We start from the raw sequence: 22,477 nt of genomic DNA, 5'->3' as shown, positions 1-22,477 counted from the left end.
TGTGCCGCTCACCTCGGGAATTTCTTTTTTTAAACAAGGAGAATCGGTTTCCGTTGGTGACAAAACATGTTTGGGGAAAAAAATAGGAATACATTTATCCAATTTGACATCATAATAAAGCTTTTAAAAAATATATATCTGAAGAAATATTTTGACGAGGCAAAAAAAATAAAAAATCATTGCTCAGTTGAATTTGACATTTGTATTGTGAAACAATCTTTACCATTAAATTGTAAAAACAATATTTGTTGTTCATGATGAAAGTAATATCAAAATGGAAAACAGCTCCCCAAAAACCCAATATCATTGTGACTAAAATTTTTAAAATAGTTTTATTATTTAGAATAAATAAATATACAATGAAATCCCATATATATATATATATATATATATATATATATATATATATGGCGGCACGGTGGCCGACTGTGTGGAGTTTGCATGTTCTCCCCCTTGCCTGCGTGGGTTTTCTCCGGGCACTCCGGTTTCCTCCCACATCCCAAAAACATGCATTAATTGGGGACTTTAAATTGCCCGTAGATGTGAGTGCGAATGTTGTTTGTTTGTATGTGCCCTGCGATTGGCTGGCAACCAGTTCAGGGTGTACCCCGCCTCCTGCCCGATGATAGCTGGGATAGGCTCCAGCACGCCCGCAACCCTAGTGAGGAGAAGTGGCTCAGAAAATGGATGGATATATATACACACACGTTTTTATTCTAAATTTGTAGAATGGATTTCACATTTACATTAGGATTAAATTGCAGACCTTTGCACACTGCCTGGGGGGACGTAAATGTTTGATCCCTGACGGAGTTCTCCAAGTCATATTAATATTGCAGCGCATCCCTCGATCTTGCGCTTGTCAGACTTCACCTTCCCTGACGCTTCTCTTAATTCAGTCTGTCTTTTTTTATCCCAGCGTGTCCTCTTCTCCTTCTCCTCTGTGAGGTTGTTAGAACATGCACTCATTAATAACCTACACTCTCACAGTCTTTGCAGGTGATGCGTGACTCCCTTTGCCTGTGTGGGTAGGCATGGGGGTGGGGTGCATAAAGGGTGTGTGTGTGTGTGCGTGCGTGGGTGTGAGATAGTCAAAGGCAGAGCTTCTCAACAAGGTCAAACGCAAGGACGTGTCAGCTAAACCACTTCACTCGTTTTGACATTTTGTATTTTCAATTCTATTTTTATTAGTTTTCAGAGCGGGTTTGCTCGCTTGTAATATATTATGTATGTACTGCGGGCCCAAATGATTCATTGGCTGATTTGAGCCCTTTAAAAAAATAATCATAGTAAGTCAGAGTTTTGCCGATGAAACATCGATAAATTCTTAATTTCTCACGAAACAGTAAACGCTGTCAAGTGTCCCGCAGAATGATGTCGTTGCACGATTTGTCCACGAGAGGGAGCTGTGACTCCGGTTTTCCTGAAACGATGACGCGGTTGTCCCATTCCTCGCATAACCGTGCGTGAACACCGTCAGCTTTTACAACAATGGTAGATTGCCATGTTACGTTCGTGTTGCCGAAGCTCCCTGGGCATGATAATATTGCTTTTACAGCCAAATCTTTTGATCCTCTACTTCCACCATCAGCAACTAGTGGAGACGGGGAACAGTATTTCCCACGTTTAACAGTAAAACAGGAGGGCAACGAAACAGGTAAAAGTGGTTTATGTTGGGTTAATTGAGTTTCGGGTTGCGGTAATTTCCCTTTTCCGTATACAACATTTAAAAAGCTGCCGTTGAACATTTGTGCAAGAAATGGGGCAGAAGAAAACAACAGAGCGGAAGCCATCTCGCACACAAGCGTGGTGAATACGTTATCAGCAGCGCGTCAGTCTGAGTACACCACGCGGGAAGCGCGGGGCGCTCCTTATGAATATTACACACACTTCTCTCTCTGTCTCTTCTTGTGTGCGTGTTAAAAGCTTTCCCGTCTACATGACATCAACTGCTCCACAACTGCCAAAGTGTGCCAAACATATTTTAGAATCACACACAGCTGCCGTATAAGAGATGGGACGAACGTGCGCGTGTGTGTGCGTCATTGTTGCGTATCCGTAAATGTGTCGCACTCCATCCGCTGAGGCGCATGTCATTATCACGTACTGTAAGTGCAAAAAGAATATGAGATCTACATTAAAAATATATTCATTCATGCAAATTAAGTTATAGTATACAGTTGCAAGAAAAAGTACAGTGCATCCGGAAACCTTTCACAACGGTTCACTTTTTCCTCCACTTTCTGTCATGTTACAAAAATGGGTTAAGTTTTTCCCACACAACGTCCTGTTAAAAGTTTTGTTTTTGTTTTTTCTCAAAAGCTTTGACGCAGTTCTCCAATCAGCATCACCATTTGCACTACATCAGGTGCATTTCTCAAAACATTTAGCGCAAACTGCAAAACCTGGTGACTTCCACTTCTTCCATTTATGGATGATTCACATATAGTAGTCTTTACGGGATGGTGTGTGTAGAATTTTGAGGGGGGAAAAAAATAGAATACAATTTTGGAATAATGCTGAAATATAACAAATTGTAGAAAGCACAAAGAACCCTCTAGAATGACTTGGCTGAAATTGATCTGATCTTTGTCTAAATTACAACAATTTTTTAAACTAACTAACATGCTTTCCTGTGTTATTTGTATTTATTTTTATTTTTTTTACTGAGCACAACATGTAAACGTCACAGTGCAGGGTGGAAAAAGTGTCTTCTTGATAATAGAAAACTCAAAACTGATTTTTTTTTTTGTTATAGGGCAGGGCAGCTTTAACCCACACCCCCAACCTCGTCACATTGATTGGACTCTAGGTTGGCTGACTCGCGACTCTGATTATCTCTTACCTTGTCATTACGTTCAGGGGTTCACATACAGTACAAAGTCGCGAAAGTAGTCACTAATAGCAACAACCAAAAAGTCAGCTACGACTTAATGTGAAGTGACTTGCCTCCTAAGCAATAATCTTTGACATGGGAGCAGATTATTTCCCAAGGTAGTTTTCTTTTATTAAAAAAAATAAAAAATAAAAAATGTAATTCCAAATGGCATACAACTTCCTTTGTAGCTTTCATTAGATTTCCTTTTTTAAAGGGAAAGAAGACAAGAAGTGACCTAGCTTTGACATTTTCCAATTTAAAAGTCGCCCTGCCGTCACGACACATTCGGGTTGTTATTAGTCACAAAAGTGACAGCACCTCGAGCCATAAGCACCGCGTGCTCCCCAAACATCTGTTCACAAAACCGATATTTACTCCATCTAGTTCACAATCATTATGACTGTAAGTACGGCTCTCCTGTTAAGCACCTTTCAGCAAAATGGAAGCAACTGATAATGTCCTTGAAGGACATCAGTCATCATGGCAATGCCTATACGCATTTTCTATACAATACAGAGCACAGTATTTCCCCCCCCCCCCCTCCTTTTTTTTTTTTTTTAAAGCCGTTTTAATGACACTGTGGTGGAACCCAGACACTCTCTAAAGAGTCACTTCACAGATTAGTTACTAGGTTACTAGGGCAGGGAATCTTATTCCTACCAGTGGCCATTGGAGTTTGCATAAAGTTCTCCAAGGGCCACAAAATGTATGATTTATAATGGCCTAATTGCTTAGACTTATAGACTCAGCTGCCATACTGTGTTATCTATAAAATGTCAAAACACTGCTAGTAAATTGAAAGTGGAAAATTTTGAATTGTGTGAAACATGCTCACGCCCTCAGTTTTGGCATGAAAATATTGATTGATTGATTTTTCCAAAGTGGGGGAAAACATTTTTTGAACGTGAAACATAGGAATTTGAAATTGTTAAAAAAGAATGACAGTGAAAGCACTGTCACTGAGAAAAAAAAGATGGACATAAAGGGGAATGTAAAGACTGATATTTCAAAATTCATCTAAAAAATACTGTATTTTTTTTTTGTCAGCAAACCACCTCAATATTTAACATTGTTGGATTAATATCTTATTTAGATATATGTACGGGTAGTATCAGTATCACTGTAATCACCCCGCAGTTGCAAGCACGACACAGACAAGCCTGTAAAAAGGAAATCTTTTAATCGGTGGCTTGATGATTCACGGTTGCAGTCATAAGAATCAGCGCCAGAATGACTACGCGTACACAAAAGAGCCTGAGACAGACTGCTGATTTAAACAAAGTCTCAATCCCGCGCTTCGAAAACATCAAAATAAACAATATTAATTAAAAAAAAAAAAAAAAAAAACAAGATCGCAACATTCGGGTTGTTTTGCCGTCACAATGTAAACTCTTGTTAAGACATCGTTCGGGAATCATTTCAGTGAAATTCATTTGGGATCTTTTCGAAAGGAGAGTTTGGCTTCAGGTTGAACAATTGTACAGTGGTGCCTTGAGCTAGAGACTCGTCGTTCCAACGATTTTATAGATGTATATATATATATATATATATATATATATTTTTTGCAAAAAATCTTGAGACACGAGCGCTGTATGGTGGCAGTGAACTCAACTCGCTTCACAACAAGCAGCAGACAGAAAAAATTCTTCAAAAAAGAGACTTCAAGGCTTCTGCCAGCCATTCCCAATTGAAGTTTATAACCCTTTAAGTTTATTTTATAACCCTCTAAGCGGCGAATATTTGAAAACAATCGGTGCAGCAACACATGTAGACAGCCAACACAACAATACTCACGGGTATATAGTCTTTATCATCTGCGGAAATACAACTAATTTTACTGCAGTAGTTGTGAAAGTCTTCTTCGTTTGCGTCTGCATGACTGTATTATACTGCCCCCTGGTGGCCGAGTCGCACACACCAGAAGGAGCTGCAATGAATGATGATGCACAAAAGGTTTCATTGTTGACATTGTATTTAATGACGTTATTAATATATGTTTGTACGCAGTACAATATTACTAGTGCTGTTTTCGTGATTTAAAAAACAAAACAAAAATCTTTTGTGGGGAGGCTGGAACAGATTAATAGCATGTCCATTCATTTCAATTGGGAAATATGATTTTAGATTTGTTATCTGAAGGCACCACTGTATATTTAGCACAAAAAAAAAAATCTGTCATGGGACCCAAACGTGAAAACAAAACAAAAAAACAAAAAAATGTGCTCCGCAAAAAAAAAACAGCCTATCCACTCTGGATGTATCCCTTTTGATTGATAACAACAGTTTGAGGGAAGCGCCCTCAATCATTCAGTGTCACGACCGCTCATCAATCGTACATTCGCTTCTCCCTTTCGCCCTTATTGGTTGTCCCGCCTCAACGCTTTTTTGACGCCAGGGTTGGGTTTTGACAGCTTGTATTGGACGCAATACAAATCTTCTCATTAGGTTTTAGTCATAAAGATGCAAATGATGGATGATTACATCATGGCTCCTCAACATTTTTTATTTTCACGCCTCTTCTGGTTAAAGTTGGTATGGTACAACACTAAAAAAGAAAAAAATTATAATGAAACATTGACTTAATATTTGGATGTAAACCTGTTCAATGCAATTATTTTGTCTGTTGCACAAGACAAATTAAATAAAAATATTAAAACATTCTCAGGTCAATAAAGTCACCCAGTTGGTATTTTGAAGTTGAACACAAAAAATATACAATATTGATATATTTTGTTATTTTTTTTCAGGACAAGCAGTTCAACACAATTGTATTTTGTCAGTTTAACACCAAAATACAGTTTAGATATTTTTTTGTCGAACAAGCCGACACAATTGTATTTTGGTGTTAAAATACAAAATTCTGCATTATTTTTTAACTATTTTTTGTGTCATGTGAAAACACACAAATATATTTTCTAGTTGAACCCAAAAATATTCGACACTTTCCCCCGTTTAACAATTTAAACAAGTATTTTGAGTTTATACAGCGCAACATAAATATTGACATTATGTATTTTTTGTGTTAATATTGAATATTGTTGTATGTCAACTGAACCCACACAATTGTATTTTGTAGTTAAAATCAAAAATATATATTTTAAAGATTAAATGTATTACAAAGTTGAACACAAAATAGTAAATAGTATATATTTGTTAGTATTTTTAATGACAGCCAGTTCAAAACATTAGTATATAGTCAGTTAAACACAAAATATTTTTCTTGTTTTCCTATATCAATATTTTTATCTAGCCACTTCCACACTATTGAATTTCATTGGCGAAACAAACAAACAAACAAACAAAAAAGTTGATTTTGTTTGAGTTAATATTTTGATTTCAACAACTCCTACACAACTACATTTAGTAGCTTGTTTAACGATATGTTTTTTTCTGGAAACATTTTGGGGGATGTTTAGTTTTAAAAAATATATAAAATTGTGTGGAACCACTTGACAAAAAATATTAAGTCAATGTTTAATTATTTTCAAAGCAGAATGCAATTATATAAATAAAACATTGTTGCCTGTTAATTGGCCAAAGCATTTGTCCAATGTTTCTTCATCAACAAAAAAAAGAAAAGAAAAAAACTTTGAGAAAACCATCTTGAAATGATCAAGTAGATAAAACAGCCAACAAACATTCATTACCATTAGAATTACAATTTTGCACCATCCCAACTTAACCAAATATGGCACTTGGTCACAAACATTTGAGTATATAGCTTATTTCCCAAATTTGGATTTTACAGCTATGAGGTCATTTGAAAATTTAAAAAAATAATAAAATTTGTTCTTTCACCCCAGTTCATCCAGTATTTTTTTATATATATAAAAAAAAATTTAAATAAATAAAAATGGCATTCTAATTTGATAAGGCTGTGAGTTTGCTTCCAACACCAGATTGCCATATTAAGAGGCGGAAGGGGTGGGGGGGGTGGGGGGGTGTAGTGGCGGGGAGAGAAGAAGAAGAAGAAAAAAAAAGTGCTAAAATAGTTCTAAATTTCTCAAAAATGCCATCAGAACCCAACCTGTCATTTTCTAAGAGTGAACATATGCAAACTGGGGGCCAGATTTACTAAATCAAGATATAAATAAGGATTATAGCAGGACAATCCCCTGACAGGGGGGTGGGAGGGGGCGATTGGTCGCTATAGCAGCAAGGTTGACCACCGCCACTGATTAAACAACACAAATATTATTAGTCATGAAAGTCGTCGCTCATTCAGTCAAGCACACTATTTACAAAGGCATACACATACGCCAGTAGAAAGCGTACTGTATATAGTATTTACACACACGCACACACGCACCAATCACGGTATGACGAGTCAAGAAAAATGACTTGAGAACTTCAGAATGTTAACTGGCAATCGTATTATGGAAACCAGGGTCGGTCGGAGAAGCTAGCGCGGTGATTCCCAACCACTGCGCCGTCCGAAATGATCCAATTTCACTTGATTGGCAGGAGGAAGGAGGAGCTAAGTTTAGCCTGGGTTGTTAGACGTTACGTCGAGTCTTCGGTGCACATGCGTGTTTTTGCTGGTGTATCTTTTTTTTTTTTAATTTTTTTTAAATCAAATCATCTATAAGACATTTACTTTTAATGGTAATGTTGAGTCAGAAAATTATCAGTGATTTTGGCTAATACATAGTTTGTGGTATAGTTACTATTTCAACTAGGTTAGAAGGTTAATATAGGCAATTATAAACCTTTCTTGGTGGGTGTCAACACCGCAAATAGCGAAAAACTGTAATTGACACCCCACCTCCATAAAAGCTTTCGAATTCCCGTGAGATGCCGCAAGATTCACTGGAGAAAATGACCTTCTCAAAACGTAAAAAAAAATATTCCTAAAATAAGTGGAAAAAAAAAAAATCTGCCAATGGAACTCAATAATCGACTTGATAAGATTCTTACAGTAGGATCTTGTATCAAAGTCCTTTTTGCCCTGCTGAAAATTTCTAAAGAAGTCAAAACTGTCTTAAAATAAGTACAGCAAGTGGTTTTCACTAGGAATAAAATAAAGTCACGAGGTCAAATTTAGCATTTTCGCAGCGACTAGCCTGTCTAACGGAAGGTCCGCCAGTCCGTCATAGTTTCTTGGCCTTCCGATGCCGCAAAATGGCGCCAAATCACTACCTTTCTATTAGACATGGCATCCATAGGCAATTGTAAACCTTTTTTTTGGGTATATGCATTTTGTTTAGCAAAAAAATGGAGGATAGGTCCACCCCCCAAAAAAAAAAATAAAATAAAAAAAAATATCCGCATATGTGGGGTAACACTGTATATACTTTTTATAACCAAACCCAGTATGTACAGTAGGTTGGGAATCACCGAGCTCGTGTAATATTCAATGAGGAGCGGCTTCCTTTCTTTTGGCAGATGACATCAGATTCGGACCTAACGCCCTCTGCGGGGGGTCCACAAATGGCCCCCACACCGCAGGTTCCCCGTCCCCGATGCGCAACACATGGAGGCACTGCCGCCTCTGCGCTTCAAAGCTGTTAAATAGCTAATGAACCACCCTTTTGGTCTGAAGGAGGAGAGATAGAAAGAAAACAAACAAAATATAAACGAAAATAAGAAAAACTGAAAAATGCCCCTCGCTAAATGAAGGGCAGCGGCCGCCATGGCGAGCGCCACTTCCCTCCCTCGTGTGCGGAGTTTGAGGCCTTCCCGACTGACGGGAGTGAGCCGTGCTAATTGGCTGTCAGACGTCTGCAGGTGAAACAGGAGAGAGGTCCCTCAACGCCGGCGCGAGGCGAAGCTTCGCTCCGGCGGGCAAGGACTAAAACTAAACAGAAACAACAACAACAAAAAAAGAAAGTACATATGGAAAGCCGTTTGAGCATTTATTCGATATCCTTGACTATTTGGCGCTCTAGTAGAACGACTGTCTTACTAGTATCATTGTTCAAACTAGTGCCTTCAACTGGGCTAAGGAGTGTTACATAGTGCAGCACAGTAGTTTACAACTTAGATTTGATTGCATACTAAGACCCAAAGTGGCATTAATAGTGGTAAAGTATATCCAATAAATGCTCAAACAGTTTTTCATAAATCTGATTGAGCATTTATTGAAGTGCGCCGAATTGTCTGCGAGTGTACTAGTATATGGACTTTAAGCTGGACATTGAGGATACGGAAAACAAAATGCTCAACCAGCTTTCCATAGTAAAGAAGGAATCTTCAGGCAGCCATGTTGGTCTCAGTGTTACTACAATTCTGCTTTAAAAAAAGCATCAACCCACACAGAAGACACAATGAGCTAAAATGGTCCGACAAGTGAGCGATGTGGGCTTTGGAGCACACAGTCCAGGAAATATTGCGGATCCATCGCCGTCTGATCCACGAATTCACACTTTTGAGGAAGAGACAAATGGATGTCAGAGTCTTTAAAAATATCAGTCGCTAATGATGGCGGGAGATACAGAGGAACTCAGCGGCGGGGTGATGGGCGAGCGCTAATAAATGGGCGAACCCCGAGCCAGACGGCCCCTGGTCGTCATAGTAACGGCGCAACCCGACTTTGTTTTTTTTTTCTCTCTTTTTTTTTTTTTTTTTTTTTTAAACCGTCACTTGAAATGCAAAAGCAGTCTCGGCAGCGGCGGATCGGTCGCTACCAGCGGTTGATGATCTGGTTCATGTAGTCCTCGGTGGGGAGCCGACCGCCGCCCGTCGCTGCCGCCTCCTCCGTCCGGCCGCCCTCTTCCTCGTCACCGTCGTCGTCCCGCTCGGGGCCCGGGGGGCAGCGGCGGGCCGAGGGCCACAGGCTGAGGCCCGGGCCCTGGTGGCTCTGCTGCATGTGGTTCTTGAGGCGCTGCAGCCGGCGCTCCTGCTGCCTGGTGTACTGGTAGCGCTGCTGGAAGAGGTCGCGGGCGTAGTCGTACAGCTCCATGTCCAGCTCGTTCAGCTCCTCAATGCGCTGCACCTGGACGGGGGTGATGGCAAATGTACAAAATAATACACTGATTCCTTTATATAGTGGTACCTGGACTTGTGCGTTTAATTCAAAGACTCAAATAGCACTCTTCAGTATTGTACTTCATAAAAACACAGTAATAACTACAGCTCAGACTTGCCTTCTAAATCCCCAATCGGTATTCGCATTGACTGTAACGACTGAATAGTGAATCACAATCGAATCGAATCGTTACTCCCTGTACTATTCCAAAATAAAATGATCTAATTTGATTATTTGAAATCTATCTATATAAGTCCTGGTGGAAATTTTTGGGGAGTCGCAGATTTGGTCTCAACACTAGAAAGACACATTTTGGCTGGTGCGAGGAAACGCTTCGGAAAAAGCTGTTGGCAAAACTTTAACCAGGATCCCTTCACAGCATCTTGGCCGTGGTCTGTTTTAAGACGGTCTCGGTGCTGTAAAATGCGAAAATTTGTTTGTGTGTGCATGTACGCTGTATCTATGAGGTTATTTTTTTTTTGGGGGTGTTTTATTTTGACAAATAGCTGACTTTTTTGACAAGGGGAAAAGTCATAGGGGCACACTGACTGCTTGTACCAACAACAAGATAATCAATTTAAGGTCAACAGTGCAGTTCACTTCAGAGTTGAGAGGGTCAGGCTTTGAAGATGGCTTTGTCTTGGGCCAAGGTGATACAACGTTCCGCAATCCATATATAGCAGGTCAGGAAACAGATTTCACCGATGTCTTAATCCGCGATTCACAGAGGGTAAAAACAGGGAAACTCAACTTGTAGCAGAACCCCCCCCCCCCCCCCCCCCCCCCCCCCCCCCCCCACACCCATGGGGACAGGAACAGGCAAACATGATAAAGCCAAACTCTCACTGGTTCCTTGTTGTAGTGTATTACATGTATAATGATCCGTCACACAGACACTTATTGCAACATCAACAAAGCCTGAAAGAGATTTACGCTGTGGCTAGTAGAATGTGATTGGCTGACAGATTAGCTGTCTGACATGGCAGACGTGACAGTTCTAAATTGCTTCTTAGAGTACAAACCGTGGTGTTGTCCAGATCCACCCCGGCGGCGCGGGTGCTGTTGTATTGCATGAAGGGCCGGATGAAGCGCAGCCTGAAGGTCCGCTCGAAGAGGAACTGGGTTTTCCTCTGGTACTCCGTCAGGCCAAAGAAGGCCATGTCTCGCAAATTCTTCTTGGCCGACTCCAGGAGGAGCTGGGCCCGCTTCTTCTCGGGCACTGTGGACATGTTGTAGCAGCCCACCAGACTCAAGTCGGCCAACATGCGCACCTGCGGGACAGGAAGTGACACAATGTGGTCAGTGAAGGTATTGTCTTTGCACCATTGAACTTTTGCACAGTGCATTTTAATTGAATCATTATTTAAGCAGTTTTTTCCCCCCGAAATGTAAGCAGTAAAGTTCAACTGTGCATAATGTTACAGTAGCTTACAGTAATATTAAAAAATCATTTTTACGTATAAAACATCTGCCTCATTGTTGATGAACAAGCCAACGATGCTACTGTATTTTTATGGATTTTTTAAATTTATTTTTTAAGTGTAGCTCTATAAATATAGCTGTATTGAGTTGTAAGTTTATTCCTTGCAAGAAAAGAGGAGCGCTTGGGCAGAGCAGGTGCAGGGAATGAACATTGACTCGCCTCGTGTTCACAAACAATTGTTATTACTTGGAACAGGCCGTGCACAATACCCTTGGGTAACGAGCCACATGTTGCTTCACCACACGCAAGTTAAACCAGTCGGTACACCAACAAAATTTAATGACAGCCAAATATGCAAAAATGCTCAAAATATAAAAAAAAAAAAAAAATCTAAAATGGACTAAAACTACATTAATATTAGGAAAACAAATAAAAATGTTCAATTTATTAAAAAAAAGGAGGAATATACAGTATTATGCAAAAAGGTTTTTGAAAAAAAGATTTTAAAAAACATTACAAAATATAGACATACAATAATAACAGAAATACAAGAATATTACAAAAATACACAAAAGAAATATCCAAAAAGCAAACAAAAAATATTAGACAATACAAAATACATTGGAGGACAAATCCCAAAATATTTCCCCCGGCCCCCCTCAAAAACAACAACAACAAAAAATATTACAACCTATACAAAAGCACTGCATTAGATAAAAATACGAGAAATATTAACTGTCATTCTCCTCTTCTTCTACGGTTTGTGTCTTCATGTTTCCTGATTGTTTGCCGTTGCGGCACACATTAATTGGGAAAAGCCGAAGATTAATACTACTCTCAGAGCCCCGCTAAATACGATGATTCAAAAGTGAAACGGCAATACCGACCGTCTGTAATGTTTTCACGGTTTATCCATAAACCGTGAATGTACCCTGTGGCTGACCACTCAAATGTTTTGAAGATAATGCATTCAACACACACACACACACACACCATAATGCAATTGTAAGATTTGGACAGCGATCACGCCGGCGTGCTTTGAGGAAGTGTTGTGTTACATTTGGGGCGAGGCCGCTGCATACTGGTGTGTTCTCACCGAATGCACCTGCTGGGCCAACAGGATGCTTCAGTAGGCAAGCACGCAACTGTGTGTGTCTGTGTGTTTATGTCACTCGCATTTCCAACTCACAGGACCTCCAAGTAATAACAACACTCAAGCTCAGATGAGATGAGCTTGCCAACACAGTTTTATGTGGGGGCGTTGAGTGAGACAGAAACTGGAAAAGGAAAGGTGGAAGGAAGGAAAGACAGAAAGAAGGAGCGATGGAAGGTAGAAGGGAGAGAGACTGGAAGGATGGAAAGAAGGAAATTAGGGTGTATGAAAGGATGTGAAAGAAGGCTGGAAGGAAGGTAGAAAGGAAGAATGAAGAAAGAATAGATGGAATGAAGGAAGAATTAATTAAGGATGTATGAAAGGAAGGAAGGAAATTTGGAAAGAAGGAAGGAATGATGGAAGGTAGGAGGGAGTGAGAATGGAAGGAAGGAAGTAAGGAAAGTAGTGCGAATGAAAAGACTGAATGAAGGATGGAAGGAAGGTGAAGGAAATAAGGAAGAAAAGAAGGAAATGAGGAAGGCTGCAGGAAATTAGGATTGTATTAAAAGGAGGAAGGAGAAGAAAAGAAAGAAGGGCAGAAGGATGCAAGGAAGGGGAAGAACCTCAGCTTTACCTGTCTGTTGTTGGCGAGGTTGTAGGGACAGTCCATGAACTGCTGCAGGGTGCACCCGGACCAGTCGGAACCCTCGTAGCAGGAGGGCAGCTCCTCGGGCGTGGGCGTGCGCCCGTCGCACATGTGCAGCGAGGTCTTCCACGTGGCCCCCCGCTGCACGTGGCGCCACTCGCTCAGGTAACGCGACACCGGGTCCCTCAGAAGCGTGATGTAATAGAACTTCCTGCTGGAGGAAACGCACACAAGACGAGACGGCGAGGTGAGCAAATTGCCTGGGACGAGAAAAAAAAAAGATTCTTCATTAAGCTAACGGAGGCATTTAAGAGAGAGTAAAAACAAGAGGATGGGAGGGCGACCGAGAGGTGACATGATAAGAAGACCGCGTGTAGTTCTGCTCCTGGCCGAGTGGCGGCAGTGTTTACCGCATAACAAGACATGGGGACCGCCCGCTTCTGCGCGAGGGGAACATAAAATATGATTTATATACAAACAAAAGAAAGAGGAGGCTGGATGATGATGCATCCAAGAAATGTGAGCAGCAGACAGGAAAACAACATTCGGCAGGAAGTGCGTCCGGTCAGTCTTCAGGTCACTTTTGCGGCAAACCCAAAAAGAAGAAGAAAAAAAAAAGAAATAAAAATGCTGGCACAAGCACATTTTGCTCTGGTAGCGAAAGCATTGGGGCTGCCCCACAAAGAGATGACTCATGCTGCATCCCACATTTACCCTTCTTTTAGGCTCTGTGTGTTTATGCAGTTTTTTTTGGGTTTTTTTTGCTTGCGTGTGTGATTTGTGTTTGTGTGTGTTTATGCCGTATTTTTTTTTTTTTTTTTGCTTGCGTGTGTGATTTGTGTTTGTGTGTGTTAGTGACTGTGTTTTGTTTTGGTGTTTGCTCATTGTTGGCACGTGCGCTCGTGTGTTTTTGTGTGCATTTGTGTGCATTTGTGTTGTTTTCTTGTGGTGTGCGTGTTTGTGTGCAAGTTTTAGTGTTTTGCTTCTGTGTGGTCATGTGTTTTTGTTTTGTGCCTGAGTCTTTGTGTGTTGTAGTGTTTTACTCTTTTTTTGTTTCAATAAAGTAAATCTACTGATAGATTCCGACCTGACTTTCAGTAGTCATATAAAATCAATCATTCATCCTTCAAACATCCTTATACCAGCTGAAGAACATATCCAGAGTGAAGGCTTACATGTGTCAAGCAGACCAGGAGAAGCTCATCCATGCTTTTATCGCAAGTAGACTGGACTATTGTAATGGTCTTCTGACTGGACACCTGCCCAAAAGAGCATTAAACAGCTGCAGCTCAGCTTTTGTTTTGTTTTTTTGTTTTGTCTGAGTGTGTTGTTTTTTCTGTGAGTTTTTGCCTACATTCGTAGTTTTTCTTTTGTCCGAATGTGAGCTGTTTTGCTTTTTGAGCTTTTCTTCGTGTAATTTGTGCGTGTTTTCCTTTGTGTGTTTTGTTTGTGTTTTTAGTGTGGAAATGGAGCACATCATACGCCTCCAGAAAGGACCCTCCCACCAGATCGGATACCTTTCCATGCCTTCAAATTCCACCTAATTACTCCAGTGTTATCAGTCAACACGTTCTCATTAACCACATGCGCACACACACACAACCAGAATGCGTGTGTCTGAGTGCCTGTAAGTGATGGTATGGATTCATCCTTAAACACATACACATGCGCTCTCCTGCATCATGCCAGAGGAGAGAAAGACAATTTGTTGTGCTGACGTGCACGTACTACTAAAAGTGGTGTCGCCGAACAACCGGGGATCATGTTTTATAAAAGCTTGTTTTTAAATCACAATCTCTGTTGTAAAATCAATATAGTGGTGCCTTGAGGTACGTCTTAAAAAGAATGGAAATGCCAGAGATCCGTTCGAGCCCCCACCAATACAAACAACATTTTTTTTTTACTGTTATTTCCTTCTTTTTAAAAAAAAAAAGACAAACAGCACTAATATACTACATCATAAACACATGTAGTAAAGATATAATTAATAGAACGTAAAGAATTGAACAACTTTTGCCACATTTGTGCTTCAATTCAATGGACATTGTGCAGCTCCTTCTGGTGTGCGTGCCTTGGCCACCTGGGGGCAGTACAACGCAGACATTGAGACACACACAAAGAAGAGTTTCGCAACTGACACAAGAGCATTATAACAGCGCAACACCGATGCTATCTGCGAGCCCGTCGACGTCGTTTTTCCTTGTTTGTTAGCATTACGCTAAATTGACTTAGCTAAAGCAAAGCTACTGTATGTAGTGGGCTATTCATCTATCTATCCTGTCCATCAGTCAAGCCTTGGTTTGATCCCAGACGACAAAACAAGCACAACCCAAATGCATCCCTCCTAGTCTTAAAAAAAAAAAAAAAAAAAGAGGGGGATCACTGACTCTAATGGGTAATCCCTAAATCCGGTGGCAGCTGGGAGATCCTGGCCAAGTCGCCGAACGCACCCTGGATCCCAGGATGGCGCAAGAGGGGGAAGATCAAAACTCTCAATCCCATCAATCTTGTCCTCCCATCTAATGACGGAAAACAAAAAAGCGTGGAGGGGAGGGAGGCACGATCAAAACGGGAGCAGGGTGCATTGCAGAGATTCCTGTGATGACATTTTCATCATTACTAACACTCCCCAGAGTGCACTGCATGCGTGTGTGTGTGTGTGTGTGTTTGTGGAACTATGGCTATTAAATCAGCGATGACATTTCCTTCCCTTCCTCGGCTTGCGTACCCCTGCAGGAACTCGGCACAGTTTAGCAAAGAGGAGGAGGAAGGTTAGCAGGCGATCGGGCGGGGGGGGGGGGGGGATAAAAAAGAAAAAAGAGGGAAAGAGGCAGCTAATGTGAGGTTGGACGGATGCGAATTTCAATTAGTTTTTTTGTAATACTGTGAAAGCAGCGAAGGCCCTGAGCCCAAGTGATTCATCAAAGTTATGGCTGCGGCTATAATGAAGGCAGGAGCATATTAGCGGGCACAAATAAATAAAACACACACACACTAAACTCTGCTGGGTCTCACTTGTTCACACACACTTTCTCTCAGCGGCTGGCTGACGTCAGACGTCTTCGTAAGCATGTGGCACACGCCTGCAGGTGATGAGGCTCATTATGCACAATAAACACATTAGCTCGTCTCCAGATGACATCAGACGCGTTGTCGCCGTTTGGGTGCGTCAACGAGCAGCTGGTTAACGCTCTTATGCACTGTACACTCACGAGACGCAACATTTGATACGCCAGTGAGTCCAAGTGGGATGTTTCCGGATTACGAGCTGCCTCGAATGCTGCATTTACTCTATTATATACAAAATAAAGTAGAAACAGCTGTAACCCACAATAATAATAATAAAAAGAATACATAGGATAATGCGGCTAAGTGCTCATTTACTTTTTGTGCGTCATTCATCTAACAATTTGTTTTTTGGAATACCGATTTGTCAACCGAAATAAAGCGCTTTTGTGTGTATTTTTTTTTTATTTATTTTTTTTGCTGGCAGGAGCGTGTGCGTGCATGTGCGATGTGTCAAGTAAATCAGCCGGCACTTTACAGTATCGATTCATCTTTTCTTTTCTTTTCTTTTTTCCCTTTCCACAGCGCTCGCTCGGCACAGCGTGCTGATAATAAAGTGGGTGTTTGGCACAGACGAGTGCGATGCGGCTGTTGTCTGAGCCACTACGACTCCAGCCCACTTATTTCTTGTCCCGTCTTTTTTTTTTGTTTGTTTTTGTGTTTTGTTTGCCGCGACTGAACAGAATCTAACCTGCGTGCGTGGGCTTGAATCGTACTAGCTGAGAGTCAGACTGATGATAATAACAATATCACATACATTTTGTATTTGCCTGTATTTGAATTATTGTAATTAAGCAACCCGAATTAGATGCTTGAACATGCACGTTAAGACACAGCGACATTTGCTGGAGAAACAATACCGGTGGCTTATTTGAGGGAGGCATTCCTGAACGGAGCTGTCCTTGTTGGGCTGACGTCGCCGCACATTAAATGATTTTAATTAAGCAACCTGCATCTGCTAAATGAATGCGCACTTTCAGACACGGTGATTTTTTTTTTTTGTCTGCAAATTAATCCGGTGGCTTATTTGAGGGAGGTATTCGTTTTTCCAGAGTGTTGAACGCAACTGTCCTTGTTGGGCTGACGTCGCCGCACATTTAAGGATCTCAATGAAGCAAACCGCATCGGCTGCCTGAACGCATACTTTTGGACAAGGGGTGTTTTTAACAGCGAATAGATCCTAGTGGCTTATTTGAGGGAGGCATTTATTTTTCCTAGAGTCTTTAAAGAGATTGTCTGTTACACTGACATCCCCGCGCAGTTAATGATCGCAATGAAGCAACCTGCAACAGCTGCCTAAATGGCTACTTTGGGACAAGGCGAGTTTTCTCGGCAAATAAATCACGGGTGGCTTATTTGAGGAAGGAATTTATTTTGTAATTTTTTTTTCCTGGCCACTATTTTGAATAAATACACTTTGCATGTGGCTATGTCAGAAGTGCTATCAAGCGAAATCACACTCGAAGAGGAGGCTTTCCTGAGAATCACAAATGATTACTTCAAAAACCTCAAACCCTCTTTAACCTCTCTCCTCTTGTGGCTTTAAGTCTCTCTTAATCACACCCTCCCTCCACCACTAGAGTAACTCAGAGTGAGTGAGTGTGTGTGTATGGCTAGATTACCACGCACTTGCCCTTCCAGGCATTGGGTTGTGTTCAAATCCTGTTGTGATACCAGGACCCAAAGTGCGTGCTGCAAATTGAGGGATGGCCCGCCGAGTGCCTTGGCTCAATAAACGTTGGGAAATAGTGCATTACGACAATTTTTCCACTCTTGTGATGGTTAATAAAAAAACTTGTCTGCACAGTGAATAAAGCTTTTATGAGGGTGACAGTTTGAGCCTGGAAAATAATTAACGTTATATTATTTCTTGCGGGAAATAATTAACACGACCTCTAAAGGAGAGTGCAGAACACCTGCGGGTCTGCACAGATCACCGGCAGACAAAAGTGGCATTTTGTTTGGGAGTCGTGTTTCAATTTAAGCGTCCGGCCAGTAGAGTGATGTTACGGCTGCGCATACCAGACACGCAAACAACACGGTGACGCCGGCCGGCGAAGCCAGCATTTATTAATAGTCCGCGGATGTTTGTTGAAACCATAACTGCTTGTCTAAAATCGGTGGCCAAGAGCGACAAACGATCTACCTCACTGGCCGCAACATTAGGTACATGTACACGCAATCTCGAGCGGTTTCAGAAATTCTGAGAACTTTTTTTGATGGACACTGCCTTCAAGCGGGAAAATAACAGTTCTCACTATGCAGTGGACTTCTTCACCACAGCAATAAACATGAATGAATACCTTTCTGACAGCGTCATTTAAAAGCATTACCTCCACCAAGTATATTTTGTTTGTTTGCCGTATGAGAAAAAATATTACTACTACTACTACCACCAATTCCCACAAAACTTTCTAGAGGCTATGCATATGGGTCCAGGAATAACCCATGAAATTTGCGTGTGGCAGTAGATAAAGGTGCGTATTGAGTAATTCATTTGCTTTTGTGCCGTATACAGTCCACTTGCATCGAGGCCAAGAGGGGCAGCGACTCACCGGATGGAGCTGTAAGTTAGTTATCAAACGATAAACGACGAGGGGAAAAAAAACGACGAGGAAAAAAAAAAACCCAAACAAACTAACATTTGGTGCTGAATGATGAAAGTATTACTTTTTTTTATCATTACAGTCAACTCGCATCGCGGCCAAGAGAGGCGGCGATCCACCAGATCCGGCAGATGAAGGTGTTAATCAGCTTGTGAATAAAATACGGTCGATTTTCACAAACATTTTGTAAAGGGTGGGCACATGGACCAAGGAAAAACTTACAAAAATTTGGTACTCACTGAGGATATATTTTATTTTCTTCTCACAGTTACAGTCTGCTTGCATCAGGGCCGACTGGGGGCAGCGACCCACCAGAGGCAGCTGTTAGTCACCTAGCTAATAAATTTCAATTTTCATAAAACTTTACTAAGGGTGCCACATGGAGCAAGTAATAAGCCACAGAATTTTGGGGCAGTTCCGGATAAATGTGCAAATCTGGGATATTTCGCCCACTTTTCGCAGTTACAGTCCACTTGCAGCGAGGCCAAATGAAGGCAATGGTAGCGGTAAAGAAAAGCTTGCTGTGTGAGACAGTTGGCATTCAATTTGCAATGAGCATTACCGCCACCTACAGGACTGGGGTGGAACAAATGAGTCGGATGGGCGTACAGTGAATCTTGGCAATTCTTCGGGAATAGGGACAGATCCTTGCCATCAAGAGGTAAAATCCAACAATAATTGACGCCCCCCTAAAAGTGGTTTGTATTTCCATATAGATGCCACCAGGTGACAGAAAATCACTTAAAATGGAAAGTGGTATTCTGTTTGGATTGTGTATTTTCTGTGGCCTATAGTAACAACACAGACAAAGACTAATCAGCAAAGCATCAAGGCAACACATCTAGCATGTACACAGTCATGGACCCATGTTACATAAATGACTGTATTCAGTTGTTCAATTATTCAACATTAACAAATCACCTTCACATGGCGCTCATCAATCGTTTTAGTATTTTGTCTTTGTAAAGGCAATAATATTATTATCAATAATAAAATGAAATATGAAATGTGAAAATTATGTAGCACTTTTCAGGATAGATAGGTGATTTTACACAACACGAAAAACAGTATAAACGTGGTTGAGCGTGAAGTGTGGGAGCCGGGGATGAAAATGGCAGCGCCACAACCGAAGCCGGAAAGGAGCCAGCGCTGAAGGTGGACGACGACCGCCACAGAATGGTTGGGAGAAATTTGAGCGGGTTCCATCTGAGCGTGGCAGATGACGGAGGCAGAAGTCCCAGCCAGCAACAATTTTACCGAACAGAGACAGGTGCAAACCAGCTCGGGCGGATTCTACCTTTGGCCACAGTACGACGTCGATCCTCGTTAAAACAAACCATTAAAACTAAAAAGAAAACTTTTTTTTTTTTTTTTTAAGCTGGCGTACTCTCCTTCCCGAATAACGTGTCCAGTTAACATATGGATGAGTGCTATTTACCTTCAGGTGGCTATTTAGATGCAATGAAAAACCATGGAGCGCATTTAACTCTCAAATAGTTTTAGGGTGTTATACATTTTAAAATGTGACACAGATGGGAGAATGTGACCGAGGCAGTCTGTGCGATTGGTAGCATGTTTCCAGATAGCAGAATGTGCCAACCCTCAATTACCCGCGTTACAGCTACAATTATAAATGGCTTCAAATCCGGGGTACCAGGAACCACTTCTAAAGGGTTCGGTGGGCATTCCCGTTTGTTTGTTAAGCCGAGGGATTTGTTGCACTTATTGATTCTCAGCGGGGACCATAGCCAAACTATCGCTCCACCTTCCAAGAACAAGCTCATTCTCACTCACTAAAAAAAAAAACGTAGTCAAGTGCCAAAGCTCTCTAAAACAACGGCAAAGTCTGCACGCAAAAACATGGCGGACATACCGTGCTGGAAATGGCATCCTTTCAAGAGCGGTTAAGCGGGTTAAAAGTCACATTTCCATTCAATATTACAATACAACGTAAGAGGACCATTTTTTTTTCTGTCTCTCACACAACTTTACAACTTTTTTTCCTTGAGATTCTTGCAAGATTTTGAATCTACAGGTATTTTGTGAAATTAAATACTATTTTACATAATTTCACCCCCCCCCCCCCCCCCTTCGCTTTGCTTCACATAATAGTTCTAGTACTTTATTCTAGCAAAATTGCTTGTTGTAATTTTCCGACTTTCGCCTGTTAAAAATACGTCATCTTTTTTTAATAACAACTTTTTCCCCCCCACTCCCACGCCCGTGTCAATCAAAACTGGGCATTTGCATATGTGCACAGGCAGTAATTCATACTCGGGCACCCTCTTGTGATGAAAACGACATTAAGTGGCCCCTTACATACAGTATGCGTGGAAACTGAAAATCTAAGTGCGCTGCTCACCTGGGAGCCAATTGCCTTGAGGAGTCCAAAATGCAGCTGCCAGGGTCGCGGGAAACATCTCCTCCATAAGGTCGCGAGTCTTGGCGAGGGAGGCTAACGAGGACGTCGTTTCACGCATTGGAGGACGCGGTCACGGTTGCGGTGGGCTAGAAAACACTCGGCAGTCGGCCGCTGTTTCAAAACCACAGAGTAATATGATGTTTTAGCAAATTACGTCGCCACAAAACTGATTGAAAAGGGAAAGGAATCCCTTGCTAAATTGCAAAACGCCACACTCTTTTTATGGGTATTGTTGTAAAATGAGTTTGAAACAATATTAAAGTGTAGTATTAAAATGAAGTGCATATTTGAGGTTTAAACTCTTAATATAGGCAATAATACAACTTTTTTTAGGTACAATTAAGATTTATTCCATTTTATTTTTTTTATTTAACACGAGCCTTGGCTGGCAACCGGTTCAGGGTGTGCCCCGCCTCCTGCCCGATGACAGCTGGGATAGGCTCCAGCATGCCCGCGACCCTAGTGAGGAGAAGCGGCTCAGAAAATGGTGGGCTGGATGGAGCCTTGCCCTGTGCACACAGCATCTGTTTAGGTGTTCAAGTGTCGCGTTTTTTATTTTTTTGGACGGGAAAGCCCACCGACTGCTGTGCCACTCCCTCGGCTTCCCGGGGAATGGCCTTGTGGAATGTGTTGGCTGGAAGTGCAGATGATATCAGCCCTGTGTGTACGCGTGTGCGTACGTGTGTTTAAAATAAAAATAAAAAAAAGGGGAGCGCAGCAACACGTCTGGACTTGATTGTGAATGGTGGCTCAACCGACACGTAGACTTGTCTCTTTGGTTTTTTTCTTTTTGAAAATGCGTCATCGCCTTGTGATCGATGTGCACGCACCCAAAAAGTTAAAGTCCCTGTAAAGTGGAAATAAATACAAATTTTAAGTTGGACATACCACAGAGAAGAGTGTTGTTAACAAACCTCCCAAATTTGAATCATTTAAAAAATAAATAAATACAATTTGCCAAGTATGCTGTATAAAATGATGCTTTAATATCGGGGAAAAACCGATACCACTAGAGAGGGTCTGCATAGTACTAGCGGTAAATGAATGTATTTTAGGGGTTCTGAACACAACCCTCCAAAAATCCGACCCCAGCACCAGTTTCATCCATCGACACAAAATTGAAAAGGTCTCAAGGGCCCACGCCCAAAATTGAACGGGAACTCGGCCATTTTGATTTGAAGCAGCCATTTTGAGAGAATTCCAGAGCTTGTACTTAGACGAACTACTAATTAGCCCAAGTGAGGCCCAATCAGAAGCGGGTTTACTCGACAATGCCATGCTACATTGCCAAACTTTTTCTGCCTACACTGTCTATTGTGGGTCAAAATTTTATCATCAGATTGAAGATTGAAGATTCGCCACGAAGAATAGGGGCG

At 41.4% G+C, this 22,477-nt stretch overlaps 1 protein-coding gene across 2 annotated transcripts in view; it reads right to left on the bottom strand.

The window, feature by feature from the left end:
* Positions 1–4,041: 4,041 nt before the first annotated feature.
* The window catches only part of hs6st1a (heparan sulfate 6-O-sulfotransferase 1a), a 77,583-nt gene continuing 59,147 nt past the window's right edge, over positions 4,042–22,477 (bottom strand). The window contains exons 2-4 of one of the 2 annotated variants that reach the window (XM_061794950.1): positions 12,996–13,221; positions 10,868–11,116; positions 4,042–9,812 (exon numbers count right to left, since the gene is read on the bottom strand). In XM_061794950.1, the coding sequence (XP_061650934.1) occupies positions 9,501–9,812; positions 10,868–11,116; positions 12,996–13,221 (787 nt within the window). In that variant the 3' untranslated portion in view covers positions 4,042–9,500. The remainder of the gene's footprint in view (positions 9,813–10,867; positions 11,117–12,995; positions 13,222–22,477) is intronic. The other variant, XM_061794951.1, reaches the window with a different exon arrangement.

Source organism: Phyllopteryx taeniolatus, chromosome 13, assembly GCF_024500385.1.
Source record: "Phyllopteryx taeniolatus isolate TA_2022b chromosome 13, UOR_Ptae_1.2, whole genome shotgun sequence".
In the NCBI taxonomy this organism is placed as follows: domain Eukaryota; kingdom Metazoa; phylum Chordata; class Actinopteri; order Syngnathiformes; family Syngnathidae; genus Phyllopteryx; species Phyllopteryx taeniolatus.
The sequence above is the reverse complement of the archived record's forward strand: the minus strand, read 5'-3'. Positions and strand labels throughout refer to the sequence as shown.